We start from the raw sequence: 15,204 nt of genomic DNA, 5'->3' as shown, positions 1-15,204 counted from the left end.
TCTTCTTGACAAAGATAGATCTAGTTAGGGGGCAAATAGGTCACTTAACTAAATGCTATATCTACCTAGCTTGCTAATTTGGGAGGAGACAACTTCAACTAGTGGAGGGGGAAGGAAAAAGAGAAATGAGATGCATTAATGGAGGTGATGTAGTTAGCTAGGAGTAATAAAGAGAGAGAAAGGTAGGTAGAAGGGGGAGAGTAATGGGGGGAGAAGTATTGAGGAAGAAGAAGAGTGAGAGAGGGAGGATGTGGGAGGTAGGGGAAAGGGAGGAGAGGAGATGGGGGAGGGAAGGACGGGTGGGAAAAGGTGGTGGGGTGCTGCGTCTTACCAGTTGCGCAGGAGGAAAAACGTGCTACTGCTAAGAGCATAGCAGCAACGCACTTTTCTCACACGCGCTACTGCTAAACGGGCCAACCGTGTGGACAATTTCAAAATTAGCAGCAACAACGTGAGTAAAAAGTGCGCTACTACTATTGCATTAGCAGTAGTGCGCATCATGACACCGCGCTGCTGCTAAACTTAGGTTGTTGGTTACTGCCGGTCGATTTTTGTAGCAGCGTGGTTTAGCCCTCACGCGCTACTGCTAGATTTGCATTAGTAGCGTGTTTTTCTTAACCTCGCTACTGCTAATTAGCAGTAGCGCTTCTTTTTGTGCCGCGCTGCTGCTAAGATTCTGTGTATAAGGTTTTCCCTTGTAGTGCTCCGCCGGGCTGGTACTAGGAGGTGCTACCTTCCGAGGGGCGCAGCTTGGTGAGGAGCTAGCCCATCGTTGACCCGAACCTTCTTTGGTGGCGATCGCGTGGGCCAGTGACGGTGCCGAGGCTTTCGGACACCGCGGAGGTGGTACGTTACCGTGTCAGCGAGGAGGACGAGCATGTCCGTCGCTACATGGTTGCATTGGAGGGCAGGTTAGACAATACCTGGCAGGTTCTTCAGGGATCTCACTGGAGCTATGATCCTGTGATGGTTCCTTCTCTTTGGGTGTCCACCGCCCGCGCCGATACCCGTCGGGCGCTACGGTTCTAGTTGTATTAGTGATGCTATATATATGATACTATTCAAGGTGTATTAGTGATAATATTCGACGATGTACGGACGCAAGAGATGATGTAGTTTTGCTTATTGAATGCATGCTAATTTGAATAATAATTTATTTTACGATTTGGTTTTGCTTATTGAATGCTCATATGATGTAGATATAAACATGTATATCTCATGTTGCTCAAATAGGATATGTGCTTGCCCAAGTGGCCGGCCATGTTTGCAGGTTACACCTCCTATAGTGGCCTATGTTTTGTCGGAGTGTGGATTATTTTTCGTTCCGGCAAATTTCAGGCGCTTGATATGTCCTTTTTTAGCAAAGGTCATGCCGGATTTTTCCGTGAATTCTGGCATGACTTGTGCTAGAATATGTAGGAAATATCGAGTGGCCTGGATTTTTTCGAAAAATAATTAAACGACATTTCGGGTTGACTTTAAGTCTGTCGAGGCTCCATCACTGAAGGTCACAAAATCAGTGAGGGAGTGTATCCACCATATATGAAAGAGGACGAAGAAGCCCGACTGTTGTCGTGGGGGTCGTTTCTCCTTCTTCTCCGGGTGCTAGACCTTTGTTATGCACTAGGGAAAGAAGGAGTAACGACTATCACCGACGGTCGCAAATGTCAGAGAGGAATCAGTGTGTGAGAGTCTCCACCACATATGAGAGGACGAAAAATCCCGACTGTTGTCGTGGGGGTCGCTTCTCCTTCGTTTCCGTGTGCTAGACATTTTGGTGTAATGCACTCGGGAACGAAAGGAGGAGCTACCATCACCAACGGTCGAATGTATACACCACGCGAGCTGAGAGTTTTCAAGAAAAAGACTCGACAGGCCGATAGTCAACCCGTGATGAATAATAATGATCTAATTTAATTTTTGTAGTACATATATTGAATTGTACAAGTTTAATCTTTGAATTATGAATGTAGGAAATGTCGTCATCGAACGACGAAAGTCTCCCGGAGGAGTGCAGCCGGTGCCACGACGATCGAGGTCTGTGCGACAGGCCTCACCTGGACGAAGATCGGCGCTTCAGCATTAAGCTCGAGGAGACCTTCGATGTTGAAATGGTACGCAACGACGACAAGTGTTTTTTTCGTAATTAAGCACGACTTCAACTATTTCAACGTGTAATTTTCATCTTTTACAATTTGAGTAGCTTATCTCATGTCATGCAAGACGCTATGTCTTGGAGAGGATGGATTTTGAAGACCATGAAAATTTCGAAACAAAGAAAATTCACCTAAGGACTCATCATGGTATGGATTTTGAAGTAAATCTGTATAATTCTGAGAGCGTAACCCATTTTGGTTGTAAAAATTGGGAAGCACTTTGCAAGATGTATGGTTTTTATGAGGGTATGCTTGTCACCATGCATCTTGGTGATCCTGACATCGACCAAGACAATATGGACATTTAAGTCCTTGTTGATACGCTTTCAGTTCTACCGCTATGTGAGTTTCTCAAACACAGTTATTAACTAACTTATATTGTTCATTTCAAAATAGTTGACAGCTTATTTCCATTGACAGCTTATTTTTATTGCTCAAACAATGTGCGGAACATGGTAGACAGAGCGTACTACACCGATGGCTCTGAGTTAACTTATCAGGAGAAAAATTATCTGCTCGCATCTTGTACTGATCATGAGAATTACAATATCTATTATAAAACTCCTCCACATTATGGTCAATACGTGCCACTAGTGCACGTGTTGAACTACGGTAACATCCATGGAGATGCCATGGTAAGATTTTTTAGTATTACTACATCCGTGCATCTTTTGCATAATTTTTTTTAAAACTTAACTACATTGCTAACTACGAAGTTATTACTATGTTTTTCAACAGAAAATCCCAAATGATTGTGTGCCTCATCTGATGTATCAGAATGGTCGCCTTGATGTTTTGAACATACGGCCAGGTCATCCTACAAATCTCACATGTCCATATCAGATTTCTAAAAGAAGTGAAGACATGAAAATCAAAGAATAGAAAAAATATATGGACAGTCGTAAGGAGGTAGTTGGAAGCAACATTGTGCAAAAGGCAAGAATTGAAGACAAGATAATCTCCATTCTCCATAATGGAGAGTCAGGACATATCTTGTTTTATGCTATTTTACTTAAGAGAAGGTAGTAGGTCCTAGTTAATAATACTCATAATCATGTGCTAAGAACAACTGAGTAGGATTGGTTAGATGACTATGATGATGATGTGGTATCGAGTAGAAGTTGTATGATCGATGATGATGAGTATGACTTGTTATTATGATACCAATGATGAGTTATTTATTATTATGATCGATGATGCATGATGCTAAGTTGTTATATGAGCATGATTACTTATTATATATAACCGTGGGTGAAATGAATTTGGAGTAGATTCAAGTACTACTAGTACTTTCGAAGTGCACCACATGTTGCCTCCACTTGAATCTACTCCACATTCATTTCACCCATTGTTATATATAATAAGTAATCATGGTCATAAAATCATATGATGAAAGTACTGTATATAAAACCGCACAATGAAAATAAGCTGTATTTTTAAAAATACAAGACAATGTATCAACAACGCTTTTCAGAACAACTGCTACTGCTACTGCTACTTACAAGTAGCAGTAGCGCTGCCCAAAGGAGAGCGCTACTGCTAACTAGGTATAGCAGTAGCGCTCCCTTTCCAGCGCTACTGCTACTAGTTAGCTGTAGCGCCTTAGTGGTAGCGCTGGGACCGACGCTACTGCTATGCATATTTCAAGTGCTACTACTAGGGTTTTCCCTAGTAGTGTATCCAGTTTGCCCAGAGCTTCCTCCAGTTTTCGTCTGGCGGCGCGGGCCGACTGATCATCGGTTGCCGCCCCCGCATCCGCGCTTGCACTTGGCATGGCCATCATCGGCCCCGCTCATTCGATCCCTCTCGCCCCGACGAGTATCCTCAGGCGAAAAGCTTGTTCCACGTCCAAACCCTAGATTGCCTCGGGCGCCGCCAGAGGTGTTAAGGTTAGGGGGAAAAAACGATTCAGAAAGGAGGTATTCACTTTGTAAAAACATCCTAGTGAACATATTAGTGTACGCGTATATGTATTTTCAAAGCGAACAATCAAGCTGTTAGGCTTGAGGTATGCAACAAATACTCAAATACAGTAGTGAAAGCAGAAGTAGGAAATTCATTTCCCTAGTGGATTAACAGTGACCTTTTTTATTCTAGAGAGAGAGTTGGATTAACAGTTTGATGGGCCGGAATTGTCACGCTAGGCCCATGAACATGTCACACATATGTTTCCCTTCGTACTCGTAGACCTTTTTTCTTCCCCAATCCCCATGGTGGTGCTGGTGCCCCCTTCCCCATCCCGCCGCCGCACAAAGCCAGCCAGCGTCGCCTACCCCCAGATCTCACTGGGCGAGGGTGTAGGCGGAGCCTGACCCCCAGCTCCCAGACCTCTGCTACAAGACGACGAGGGGCGGCCGCCAACCCCTCTGTTCGGCACCGGCCCCAGGCCCTCTTCCACCGTCGCCCCACAAGCGCTGCAGCCTTCGTCCATGGCGATCTTGGAAGAAATTTCGGCCAAGTGTGAATCCCTTTCTCCTGCTCTTTCATTTCTAGAATTTATTTGTCGTGTCTTTTGCTTGTGTGTGTGAACTCTGAACATCGGACAGTCCTTTCGTAGTTCTGTTAATGGTGCTCCGGTTATATATCGTGTTTAAAATGTTAGGGTTTAGGTGTTATGCTGCTAAAGAATTAAGTGGCAAAGGATAGGGCTGAGATACTTATGTCATCTTCCTTGCTGTTATACAGCCGTTATGCTGCTGAAATATTGGTGTGACAAAAGGAGATGAGGTATGAAGAATCCATCTTGTGAACAGGTACGGTTGAATTGTGTTTTCCATGCCCTGCTAGCTTCACTTAGTGCATATTTAATAGTATTTTAGATGTGAACTTTCAGAGGACTGCTATTTTAGAGATTAATAAAACTTGAAATGGCAGGCAATTTCTTCTTCCTTGATCCCGTTCCACAAGGAAGCCAATAAAGAAATGGGAGGCGAGACGCAGCCACTGGCGGCCGCAGCAGTCACCGTATCCAAGGTGCTCGACGATGACGACCTCCTCATCGAAATCCTTCTCCGCGTCGGTTTCCCCACCACCCTTGTCTGCGCTGCCCTCGTCTGCAAGCGCTGGCTAGGGCACGCCTCCGACCGTGCCTTCCTTCGCCGTTTCCGCAAGCTCCACCCGCCCCGCCTCCTCGGCTTCTACATTGACGACTTTGGTCTTCCGCCTGGCTTGACATTGGTGTTCGTCCCAGTGCTGCCTCAGCCCCCAGAGCTTGCTGTCGTTGTCCGCCGTGCGAGGTTCAAATTGAAAACCAACAATGCCAGGTCTGCCACAATCAGGGACTGCCAGAACGGCAGTGTCTTCTTCACCTTGTACAACGGCAGAAGCAGAAAGTCAACCAGAGTGCACTGCCCATTGTGCCCCGAGAGAGGTCCAGCCATCCTCCCACAACTCCCACGCCCTGGACTCGGGAGTAACTGCACTTTCAAACAAGTTCTTTCCAAAGAAGAAGGGGATGGCATGTCCTACTACTACTTGTATGTGGAGTCTGCCAGGCGCGCAGAAACAGAATCTATGCTACACGTATATATGTTGCAAGATGGTTCCCGATGGACGCATCATCTCTTGGACATAGACAACCTCCCTGAACCACGATGGGAACCAAAAGCTGTGCTTGTTGATAATAAAATCTACATGGCGGCTGCCGAGACTGCCATTATTGTTTTGGATTTGTCGGACTTGAGTCTCTCTACAATTCAGCTTCCGCAAGGTGTGGAGCATGGCGTCATTGGCACCACTATGTTGGCACGTGCTCATGATGCTTCTGGTGTATATCTCATCCATGTTGAGGAGTTTCAACTTCGCATCTGGCTCCACAAGGGGGGAAACTGGTCATTGGTTGATACCATTTTTTTGCATGAGATGTGTGCTAACTTGAGGAATTCATGTTGCACAATCGAGGATGAGGATAGACTTCTTCCACTGAACCAGGTGGTGGACTATGGTGACTTTGTGTTTTTGAAGATGGGTGGATGCGCACTCCAGTTGGACATCAAGTGCAGGACACTGCGTAAGGTGTATGAAGCAAAAAACGGCCATTTGGGTTTTAATATCCATCCTTTTATGATGATCTGGCCTCCCACATTCCCAACGCTCAAGTATGATCCTGCAAGGTTTGTCTTTTGGCCCTTAGATGATCTGTGTACTGCCCTTGTTTTTTTTTTTTGCATGAATGCTTACTGCCGTTGTTGAGCTTACAGAATTTGTAATGTATGTCCATCACACTGTCGAAATGTGTTAGGTATATGATTGATTCCTTAGGGATATTTTAACAATATGTTTGCCATAAGAGAATGCTTTCCATAATAAGATTTGAAATCACTTGTCTACTGTGGTAATATTACATGGCGCTTATTGGTGGTCATTATAGGGGGCACACTTTTTTAATACGGGTGTTGCATGGATGATGAGGATGTCCCTTGCACGTGGCATTGGTGTTTGATTTGCTAGTTGAGAAGGACCATGTGGATAGCTTAAAGAAAATGGAATTTTCCTAGTTGCCAAAAGATTACGCATGACTCCCTTTAAATATGGCGGGCCCCTAAGGCAAAGAATCTGCTTGGGTATCATTCGTACTAAGGAATAGTGCAGCGAAAGAAAATTTCTAACATGATTTGTTCACAATATATTTGACGCTTGCTCTTTTTTTGGTATGAGGACACACTGCCAACAGATGCTAAAATCAAGTAAAAGAACAACTCGTCATAAATAATATATATGAAAATTAGTACATGGCAAAGGTGGACCGATCCTAATGACAACTGACGCCCTACTACCAACTTGCAATCTTCAAAATCAGGCTTCAGCTGCAGTTGTTGCACATTTTGCCTGAAGTGATCTTGCTTGCTTATTTCCTTAAACAAGCCTAAAAGATCACGGGATGATAATAATGGCGAGTTTTCACATCTTTTTTTGTCACAAGCTTGACGATGTCTTTCCTAAGCTTGTTAAATGCTTAAGAACATATAACAACATGCATTTCAGAATTCACATCCTATCTGCATATCATGATAGTCATTCAGATATCTGAATCTGAAGAGAGCTAGGATATCTGAAAAATTGCGGAGCTGTAAACAGTCAGATCAACTAACCGACTTCTCCTATCCTTAGTGAAGTGAACTGTGGAGCTTTAAACAGTCATATCAAGTAATTTACTCCTAATTCCTTAGTGAAATGAGCAGTTTGCGTTAATGGACAGATAACAAATTCTGGACACTACTCCCTCCATCCCATAATATAAGAGCGTTTTTGACACTGTCAGCAAGAATGGTCCCATGAAACATATTTTTAGATGGCCCATAAGACTAACTGAAGCAAACTGCATGTATAAAGATAATAGCTTAGATTTTTTTTCTAGAATACGCATGAGTATGCATATCTTATATTGAAAGAAGAAGAGGGTGAGACACCCCATCCATTGTTCTTACAGGCTGGGCACATCATGACACCATAGCTTAGAATTTTGTATTGGTTGAAAATTATATTTGCCTCGTCAAGATTGCAACATCTTGATGCAGAAAGGGGTGACCATTTTCCAAGGTAGAATTTGTGTATGCTTTATTTTATGTATGAGAACATTTTGAAAAGCTTCCATGTGTGACATATACAATGACTTTGGAACTAAAATTTTACTGTTTATATCCATTGTAGCCTTGTAATGTTTAACGAAAAGAATAAACAACATAAATATGGAGCCACTGAGTCTATACAAATATTTTGTAAAATTAGACATGTTGATTTATGTATTATCAGTATGCACAGTGTCGTAGGAATCAACACATGCATGTCATAGGTCCTCCACATCCTTTAGGTGTTTGTTCTGTTGATATATGGTGACAATACGAGGACTGTCGGACAGCCCGGACGTTTAGGGAGGCTTTGAGTGGAGTCTGGTTGGATCAACTTTTTCCTTCTCTCTCCTGTCAGGTCAGTGGTCCTGTGTCCGCCTGGTCAATTTGGGGAGTCCGGCTGTAGATGCTCTTAGAGAATGGAAGGATTTATATGGACTCAAGACTAGTTAGAGAATAGATTCGATAGTGTCGATGGCTGTCGTTGTCGTTTGCTTGACATGTACTGAAGTACTCCCTCTGTCCCAAAATAAGTGTCTCAAGTTTGTACTAACTTTAGTACAAAGTTATACTAAGCTTGAGACACTTATTTTGGGACGGAGGGAGTATGAGACTACGACAGGCAGGATTCCTGGGAATGGTTACTTCTGTTAACGCTTGTGTTCCGCAACGTATGGCATTCTTCTGAATTTGTTCTTCTCACAGTTTCATAATATCACCTCTGTCCCAATTTACTTGTCTTAGATTTGTCTAGATACAGATGTATCTAACACTAAAACGTGTCTAGATACATTCGTATCTAGACCAAATCTAAGACAAGTAATTCAGGACGGAGAGAGTAGTAAATTCGTGGTGGTGGTGAAAAAAGGCTTGTTTGATATCTTAGGTTGGACCATCATTCTGCTGCATCACTGTTCTCTAAACTATCAGCCGCACTTAAATGCGAAACTAAAATGTTGGACTACAAAAGTATAATATATTTTTTCAGTATGATGATGTATATATTGGAAGGATGCTTGTTTAGTGGATTGTATATTTCTTATGCATGGTTCCTAATTCAGATATATCGTAGTGAAAAATTCCCTTCCAGTGGACAATGCTACAAGTTGACAGTGGGTAACTTGTGATTGCTTGTCATTTGTTCTTCTACGATTAGAGGTTTGTTTTACTGCAGTGCAGACTGTATAGTGGAAAGTTGCATGTATGCGATATGAAGACATTTAACCTATACCCCTGGAGTTTAAAAATAAATGCCATTTTGACTTTCTAGCATATGTAATATTTTCCTATCATTGTACTAGCCAGTTGTCTTTGTTGTCCATTTGATATTAGGATACTTAATTATCTCCGTCCTGACCTTTGTTATGTTTACTTTGAAACAGAAATGCAATGTGGAGAAGAAATATACCAGGAAGCTCATGGATGGCACCTACGCCAAGAGTGACCAGGGCGGCATCAAGGAAGAGCAGTAGTTGACTGCATTTCCTCTAGTACGTGGTAGCAGTATTAACTGTATTTATTATAACCTTTTCTGGATCTACTAAGAGCAACTCTAATAGCTCCCGTATCCCCAAAAAAACTTCCATTTACGGGAAGTTAGGGCAAAAAAGGCCTCCAACAGCTCCCGTAAACCCGCAAAAATTTTATGGGATCCCGTAAAAACACCTCCTCCGTCCTCCAATTTTACGGGAAGATGGTCTTCCCGTATAATTTTGGCGGATGGATAACCGCCTAAAATTTCACGGACGCTGCAGCCGGAACACCGCCGCGCCGCCACCGGAATGCCTCCGCCGCCGCCCCGCTGCGCCGGCGCCACACCGCCGCTGTCACGTCATGCCTCCGCCGCCACGTCACCGCCTCACTGCTCCAGCCGCCATGTACACATGGTATCACTGACTTGCGGGCCCAACGCCTTTTAATGGAAAATACAAAAAAATCTATTTTATGGGAACTGAAAAAGTAGGTATTAGAAAACTTTCCCTAAATTATACAGTCATCCCGTAAAACGATTTTTATGGGTAGATGTTTACGGTAGCTCTTGGAGTTGCTCTAATTGGGAATTAGGATGCTATGTAACTGGAGTGGTTACTTTTATGTGACTCAAATCTTTGTTTTTAACATGTGGTTGGAAGAACACTCCCTGTATGTCGAGTAATTACCTCGTCTGAACTGCTTGCGTCGAAGTAGCGTGGTTCCACTGCTTGGCATTTACCTCGGCTACTTGTGACATTTGCTCAACAGAATCTGTTTCAGTTAGCGATGTCTGCTCTAATGTAACAGTAACAGTAACAGAAGGAGTTTCTTTGAGGCCAGAGTCTATGCTCTACATGGACGGCCACACGAGTGTGCAACATATTTATTTTTTCAGAATGTTGATTTCTAAGCATGCTTGCTTAGTGGATTGTATATTTCTTATACTTGATTCCTGATTCAGATATACCACAGTGAAAATTTTCCTTCCAGTGGATAATACAAGTAAACTGCGGGTAATTTGTTCTTGCATGGCATTTGTCCTTCTATGATCAGAGGTTTTGTTTGACTGTACTGCACACTGTATAATACTATAATGGGAAGTTGGATGTCTAGGATATGAAGGCATTTAACCTACCCCTGGAGCTTTTAAAAATCTTCGTCAGAACAAATGCTGTTTTGATTTTTGAGCGTACATTACTTTATATTGTTGTACTAGACACTTGTCTTTGTTTATTTGATATTTAGATACTTCATTATCTCCATGCTGACCTTTGTTCTGTTTCCCCTGAAACAGAAATGCAACTTGAAGAAGAAAGATACAAGGAAGCTCATGCAACGTCGGGAATGACATGGGTGGCATCAAGTAAGAGCAGTAGTGCAAAGTATTTCTTCTAGTATCTTATAGCAGTTCTGACTGCCATGTAGCTGGAGCATGTACTCTTACGAACTCAGATCTTTGCTTCGTGTGCTTGGAAGAGTACTTCCCTTATGCAGAGTAGTTATCTCGTCCGATCTGCTTTGTGTCAAAGTCTTATGGTTCCACTGCTTGGCTACTTATGAAATTCAGAGAAGTGAGTTCTTGTTCACAATTGCAAAATCTGTTTCAGTTAGCGATGCATTTCTGTGATGTAACAGTAAAATAAAGAGTTTCATTTAGGGCAGTCTGCTTACTCTATATGGATGAACATGGTAAATAACTGAAAATGTACTTGTGTGCTGGTTCAGAGCAAGGAGAGGCCCCTGGTATATGCAGCAGTAAGCTCTGGCAAATGCATCGGTCATTACTAGCGAGGGGTAAGAGAACAGAGTGTTGATGAACTGAAGTCGGTAGAAAAATTAATAATCTGAGACATAGATGCATCTAGCATCCGGAGTTCCGGACTAAAGGAAGCTGCTCACAGTCGTAGGTGTTGATGCTGACGCAGAAAACAAGTTTAAGGGTGCTGAGTGTAAGTTGTCCTTCCTGCAAGCACACAAGTTTAAGCTGGCATTGGGGACTCTGGAAGACAAATTAAAGGGCTGAGAGCCTGAGATATAGAAATAATGATAAAAGCAAATGAGTTAACAGTAATTCAGTACTTGGAAGAGTCTGATTTTTTTCCATATTAGTATTAGCATGCTTTGCTCAAAGTGGAAGAAAAGGCTGTTTAAGTTGTCACAACAATCTGTTTCGCCCTATTGCACATTGTAAATTGTCAACGTTCTGTTGCGTACTGTATGCTAAACACTTTTCTTGTTTCAGCGTATCTTACCCTTTGTGTGCTTATTTTGTTGTTTGCAATGGAAATCTGGTTATGATCCAAGTAAAAGCGAAGCTATATTTTGTTTCCCTAACCGGGAGAAAGCCTAGGAATTATTAGCTTTATCATGTGCTAGACATTTCAGTGTGTACTGCAATGTTTTAGTTTGCCTAAGTGCTGTGCAATATCTGGGATTATTTCTTCTTTGACAGTGCGTGTGCAAGAGGTTTCATAACTGCATTCTGATCCAGTGAAATTATGTGACAACGCTTGAACGTACTGCAAGTGGAACTAACAAGTTAGAAGAAGAAGAAAAATATTAGCATCATGCATCATTGCTTTTGTTTTTATTCCAAAGTATCGACAGCGCAAATTGATAGAACACGCATTATCTGGTCATGCTAGAATCTTGTTTTCACTGGTAGAATTTGAGGCTGTTTAAGGAAATTCACAGGAAGCATGTAATGGGTGTTAAGCAGATTGGCCAAGGAAATACTCTGGTCTGTAAGGGAGCTATATATTCTGTTTCCTGAACTATACATTTCAATGCATACTGCAGTGTTTTAGTTTGCCCAAGTGCTGTGCAAAGTCTGAGATTATTTTTTCGACAGTACGTGTAGAAGAGATGTGCTTGTGTTTGCCAAAGTGTTGGCGAAAATAGCTCTTTTATAGGTTTTCTGCAATAGACTTAAGCTTGTACAGTAAATAGACTAAAGATTCATACACATATGTACCTGCTAGTATTTCAAATAAGTCAATTTCACGCCCATAATAATGAGAGTGAGTTTGCATGGAAGCAATTTCACAACCATGCACTGATCCATCATACCAAGCTAATCACAATATTCATGGCATAACATAACAGAGCATAGTATGCTCCAACTCCCAAGTGTTGTTATGGATTGAGACCTCAAACAGCAACGCAATCATACCTGGGCAGCCACATTACCATAGACCATCTTAAACCCGGATAATCCTCATCTAACAAACTACAAAAGTTGAAGGCTTAGAGCAACTAGGGATAAAATTTCTGAATCCATGATCATTACACACCTCCCTACATAATTAGATATTCAAGGCCAGCAGGCTACATATTCTCCTCCACCGATGGTCCCTCCCCCCCCTTTAAACTAGAGGCGACTCGATCTTGTGGACGTTCCAGCGAAAGTTCCTCAGGTGCATCCAGGTGAACATCGCGGCGGAGGCAAAGGCGATCATCGCGTTCTGCCAGCACATGATCTGCTGCTGCCAGGAAATCCCCGGCACAAGGAAGCTCGAGAGGATGCAGATGGCGCTGATCGACAGCATCACACCGATCTCCACAAGCGATCTCTTGTACTTCTTCGACTCGTCGACTGCCCGTGCCCTCGCTGCTGCCTCTTTAGCTGCCCACATCTCGTTCTTGGCCACCATCTAGAAGGTACTCCCTGCCTCAGAGCACCTGTACCAAGATAAGACAAGGAGAGAACGTCAATCGCGCAAAGTAATATCCCAAGGTTCTGAGAAATAAACAAGTCTTTCACAATCAACATCACCACAGGTCTCAGCAATGTACTATCAGAACTGATTGCCTCAGAAATGGAAATATCGCATTGAAGTAGAACCGAAGAAATTTGGGGTTTTCGTCGGATAATTGAATGAATTAAGCTCTGGAGAATTAATCGGTGCGTTAACTAGGGACAACGCCCAAACATAGCTATATTTTGATGCATATCCTAGGCTCCCAGCAATTCAACCTGCATTTTACTGCTCTCTGTACGTCTGTTTTTTCTTTTCTTTTTTGAGCAGTAGACATGTACATTTAAGACATTTTGGTACACAACAATATTGCAAGGCGCTAGCAGAGGAGCAGCAGCAGCACAGCACAGCACAGTAAGCAGTAACAGCATGGCAGAGGAGCAACTTGGCAGCAGCAGCATCACCACCGTCATAGCAAAGCAGTAACAGCAAACCAGAGGAGCAGCAGCAAAGCAGAGGACAGGAGGACGAGAAGGAACGGCAGCAATGCAGCATATCTTCAGGCGGACGGGGGCAGAGATGGCGCAAGGTGGTTGAGGGGGGCAGAGATCCCTCGCCGTCGGCCAGAAACTGGGCGGCGGCTGGCCGAATCAAGCGGGAACGGGGGCGGCAGGACGCCCCGAATGTCCAAAACCCTAGTCGATTTGGGGGTTCAAGGGCTGAAATTTTTGGCCCTTGTGTCCGGAGCAAAAGAGGAGAGAGAGGGGAGATGGTACCTTGGTGTTGCTGCTTGCCGAGGTGGAGGCGCGGCGGTAGGCGGCGGTGGCGTGGCGAATCTGGGAGTGGAGGCCGCCGGAGGTCGGCGATGAAGGCGCCGAGGGGCCGAGGTGGTCGCACTATAGCTTCTTTTTTAGTCTCAGAGAGAAAAGTGGTCGCGCTAGAGCTGTGGCGTAGTCGTGGGCGGAGAAAGGAGGCGGCTGTGCTGGGCCGAGCTGGCCGCGGCCCGGTGCCAGTTTCTTCTTCTTTCTTCTTTTTAGCAGCGAGTTTCTTTGTGTCTCAAAAAACAAAAAGCAGTGAGTTTCTTCGGTTTCTAGTAAAAAAATTCTGATTTTTGTGTGCTAAACTTTGAAAAATGTTTTTCATGCTTGCAAAATTTCAGCACGAATTGTCATTCATGGAAGGCGTGGCAAAAAAAAAAAAACGATGCTCCAAAAATGCTAGTTTTGAAAACATTTTGGAGTACTGATTTTGTTGTTTTTTTGCCACAACCTAGACGAATGTCATTTTGTGCTGAAATTTGCTAAGCATACAAATTTTTTGTCAAAGTTTATCAAAGAAGGTTTTCAGAATTTTTGGAAGTTTTTTTTTACTATTTCTTTTACCGTTTATCGGGGTGCATTTGAGCTCGGGATCAGAATAAGACTTTCAGGTTTCTTTTCCCTCTCCACTTGCAGCAACACAATCCTATCAAGCAAAATAACTTGAGCGACCTAATACTCTAAAAAAAATCTTGAGAGGCACAATTTTATTTATGTATGTTTTCAAAAAAAATATATTATAAATACATGGTGTCATCAGTTTTACATCGCACAATGGATATATTTGTTTATTGCGAGTAAGAAGGTATACTCATTGAGTGCGAGTTGTTTAAAATCTTGTTTCAAAGAATCAAAAGCATGTTTCATATTTTAGGATGAAGATGTCTAATGTGATATTGGTGAAGTGTTGATTTTCTAGCTGGCACGCTACCAGAAAGTCATTTCGTCGGTCGACAATTGCAGCTCGCCGACGTGCTGGTGGTAGCTTGCCTTGCCATTGCTTGTAGCTCATCCCGCCACCGGTTCAAGCACTGGGTGTCGCTGGCCCTAGCAAACTCGATTTAAATCGCTCCGGTCGCTGGTCGTGGCACCATGGCTAGCCCCCTCGCAGCTCTCTAGTCGTCATCAGTTGCCGCAAAAATGCTCACTGGTTTTAGCAAAAATGGCTCGTCAGAACCACTCCTAGCAAAAAAAGAACTTGTCTGTTTTACATCGGCGTTGTTCCGGCTGCAACACCTCGGCTCACGCCGTGCTGACAACATCTCGCTCCAGCACAGGCGGTTGCCGGTTGCAGCACTGTTGGTCGCTGTCCCCAACACCAGCTGGTGATGGTTGCAAGTTGCAACACCCGTCATCGAGGACCGCTGTATCCAGCAAACACGGTTGTCGGTTGCAGCGCCACGGTGACAATCATCTCCAACACCTGTGGTTGCAGTCGCTGCTGTTGGTTCGTTGGTTCCAGCATCTTTGTCTGTCGTAGCACCCCCTCCCG

General features: G+C 43.5%; 1 protein-coding gene and 1 long non-coding RNA gene across 4 annotated transcripts; one reads left to right on the top strand and one right to left on the bottom strand.

Annotated features, from left to right (window-relative positions):
• Nucleotides 1-4,366: 4,366 nt before the first annotated feature.
• Nucleotides 4,367-11,444, top strand: LOC123113045 (uncharacterized). 3 transcript variants are annotated; one of them, XR_006455855.1, is made up of 6 exons: nucleotides 4,374-4,614; nucleotides 4,842-4,909; nucleotides 5,031-6,268; nucleotides 9,106-9,213; nucleotides 10,491-10,559; nucleotides 10,922-11,444. XR_006455855.1 is itself a non-coding variant. In XM_044534154.1 (5 exons), exons 2-4 carry the CDS (start codon nucleotides 4,886-4,888, stop codon nucleotides 9,197-9,199), a joined length of 1,356 nt encoding a protein of 451 aa, XP_044390089.1. In that variant the 5' UTR covers nucleotides 4,367-4,614; nucleotides 4,842-4,885; the 3' UTR covers nucleotides 9,200-9,213; nucleotides 10,491-10,708. The 3 variants fall into 3 exon arrangements, 1 of the variants encoding a protein (XP_044390089.1); XR_006455854.1 differs by lacking the exon at nucleotides 10,922-11,444 and adding an exon at nucleotides 10,673-10,708; XM_044534154.1 differs by lacking the exon at nucleotides 10,922-11,444 and having other exon boundaries at nucleotides 4,367-4,614; nucleotides 10,491-10,708.
• An 826-nt stretch (nucleotides 11,445-12,270) lies between these two features.
• Nucleotides 12,271-13,825, bottom strand: LOC123113044 (uncharacterized). Its single transcript, XR_006455853.1, has 2 exons — nucleotides 13,671-13,825; nucleotides 12,271-12,877 (listed from the first exon to the last, which is right to left on the bottom strand). It is a non-coding gene; the product is annotated as an uncharacterized lncRNA (long non-coding RNA).
• Between the last annotated feature and the right edge of the window lie 1,379 nt (nucleotides 13,826-15,204).

Source organism: Triticum aestivum, chromosome 5B (genome assembly GCF_018294505.1).
Source record: "Triticum aestivum cultivar Chinese Spring chromosome 5B, IWGSC CS RefSeq v2.1, whole genome shotgun sequence".
Classification (NCBI taxonomy): domain Eukaryota; kingdom Viridiplantae; phylum Streptophyta; class Magnoliopsida; order Poales; family Poaceae; genus Triticum; species Triticum aestivum.
This window is presented reverse-complemented; position numbering and strand designations above follow the sequence as displayed.

Excerpts from the sequence above, each read along its gene's own strand:
- LOC123113045 (XM_044534154.1), top strand. The coding sequence starts at position 4,886 with ATGAAGAATCCATCTTGTGAACAG. Across the intron at positions 4,910-5,030 it reads AGAATCCATCTTGTGAACAG|GCAATTTCTTCTTCCTTGAT; the intron begins GTACGGTTGAAT and ends TTGAAATGGCAG. Across the intron at positions 6,269-9,105 it reads CTCAAGTATGATCCTGCAAG|AAATGCAATGTGGAGAAGAA; the intron begins GTTTGTCTTTTG and ends ACTTTGAAACAG.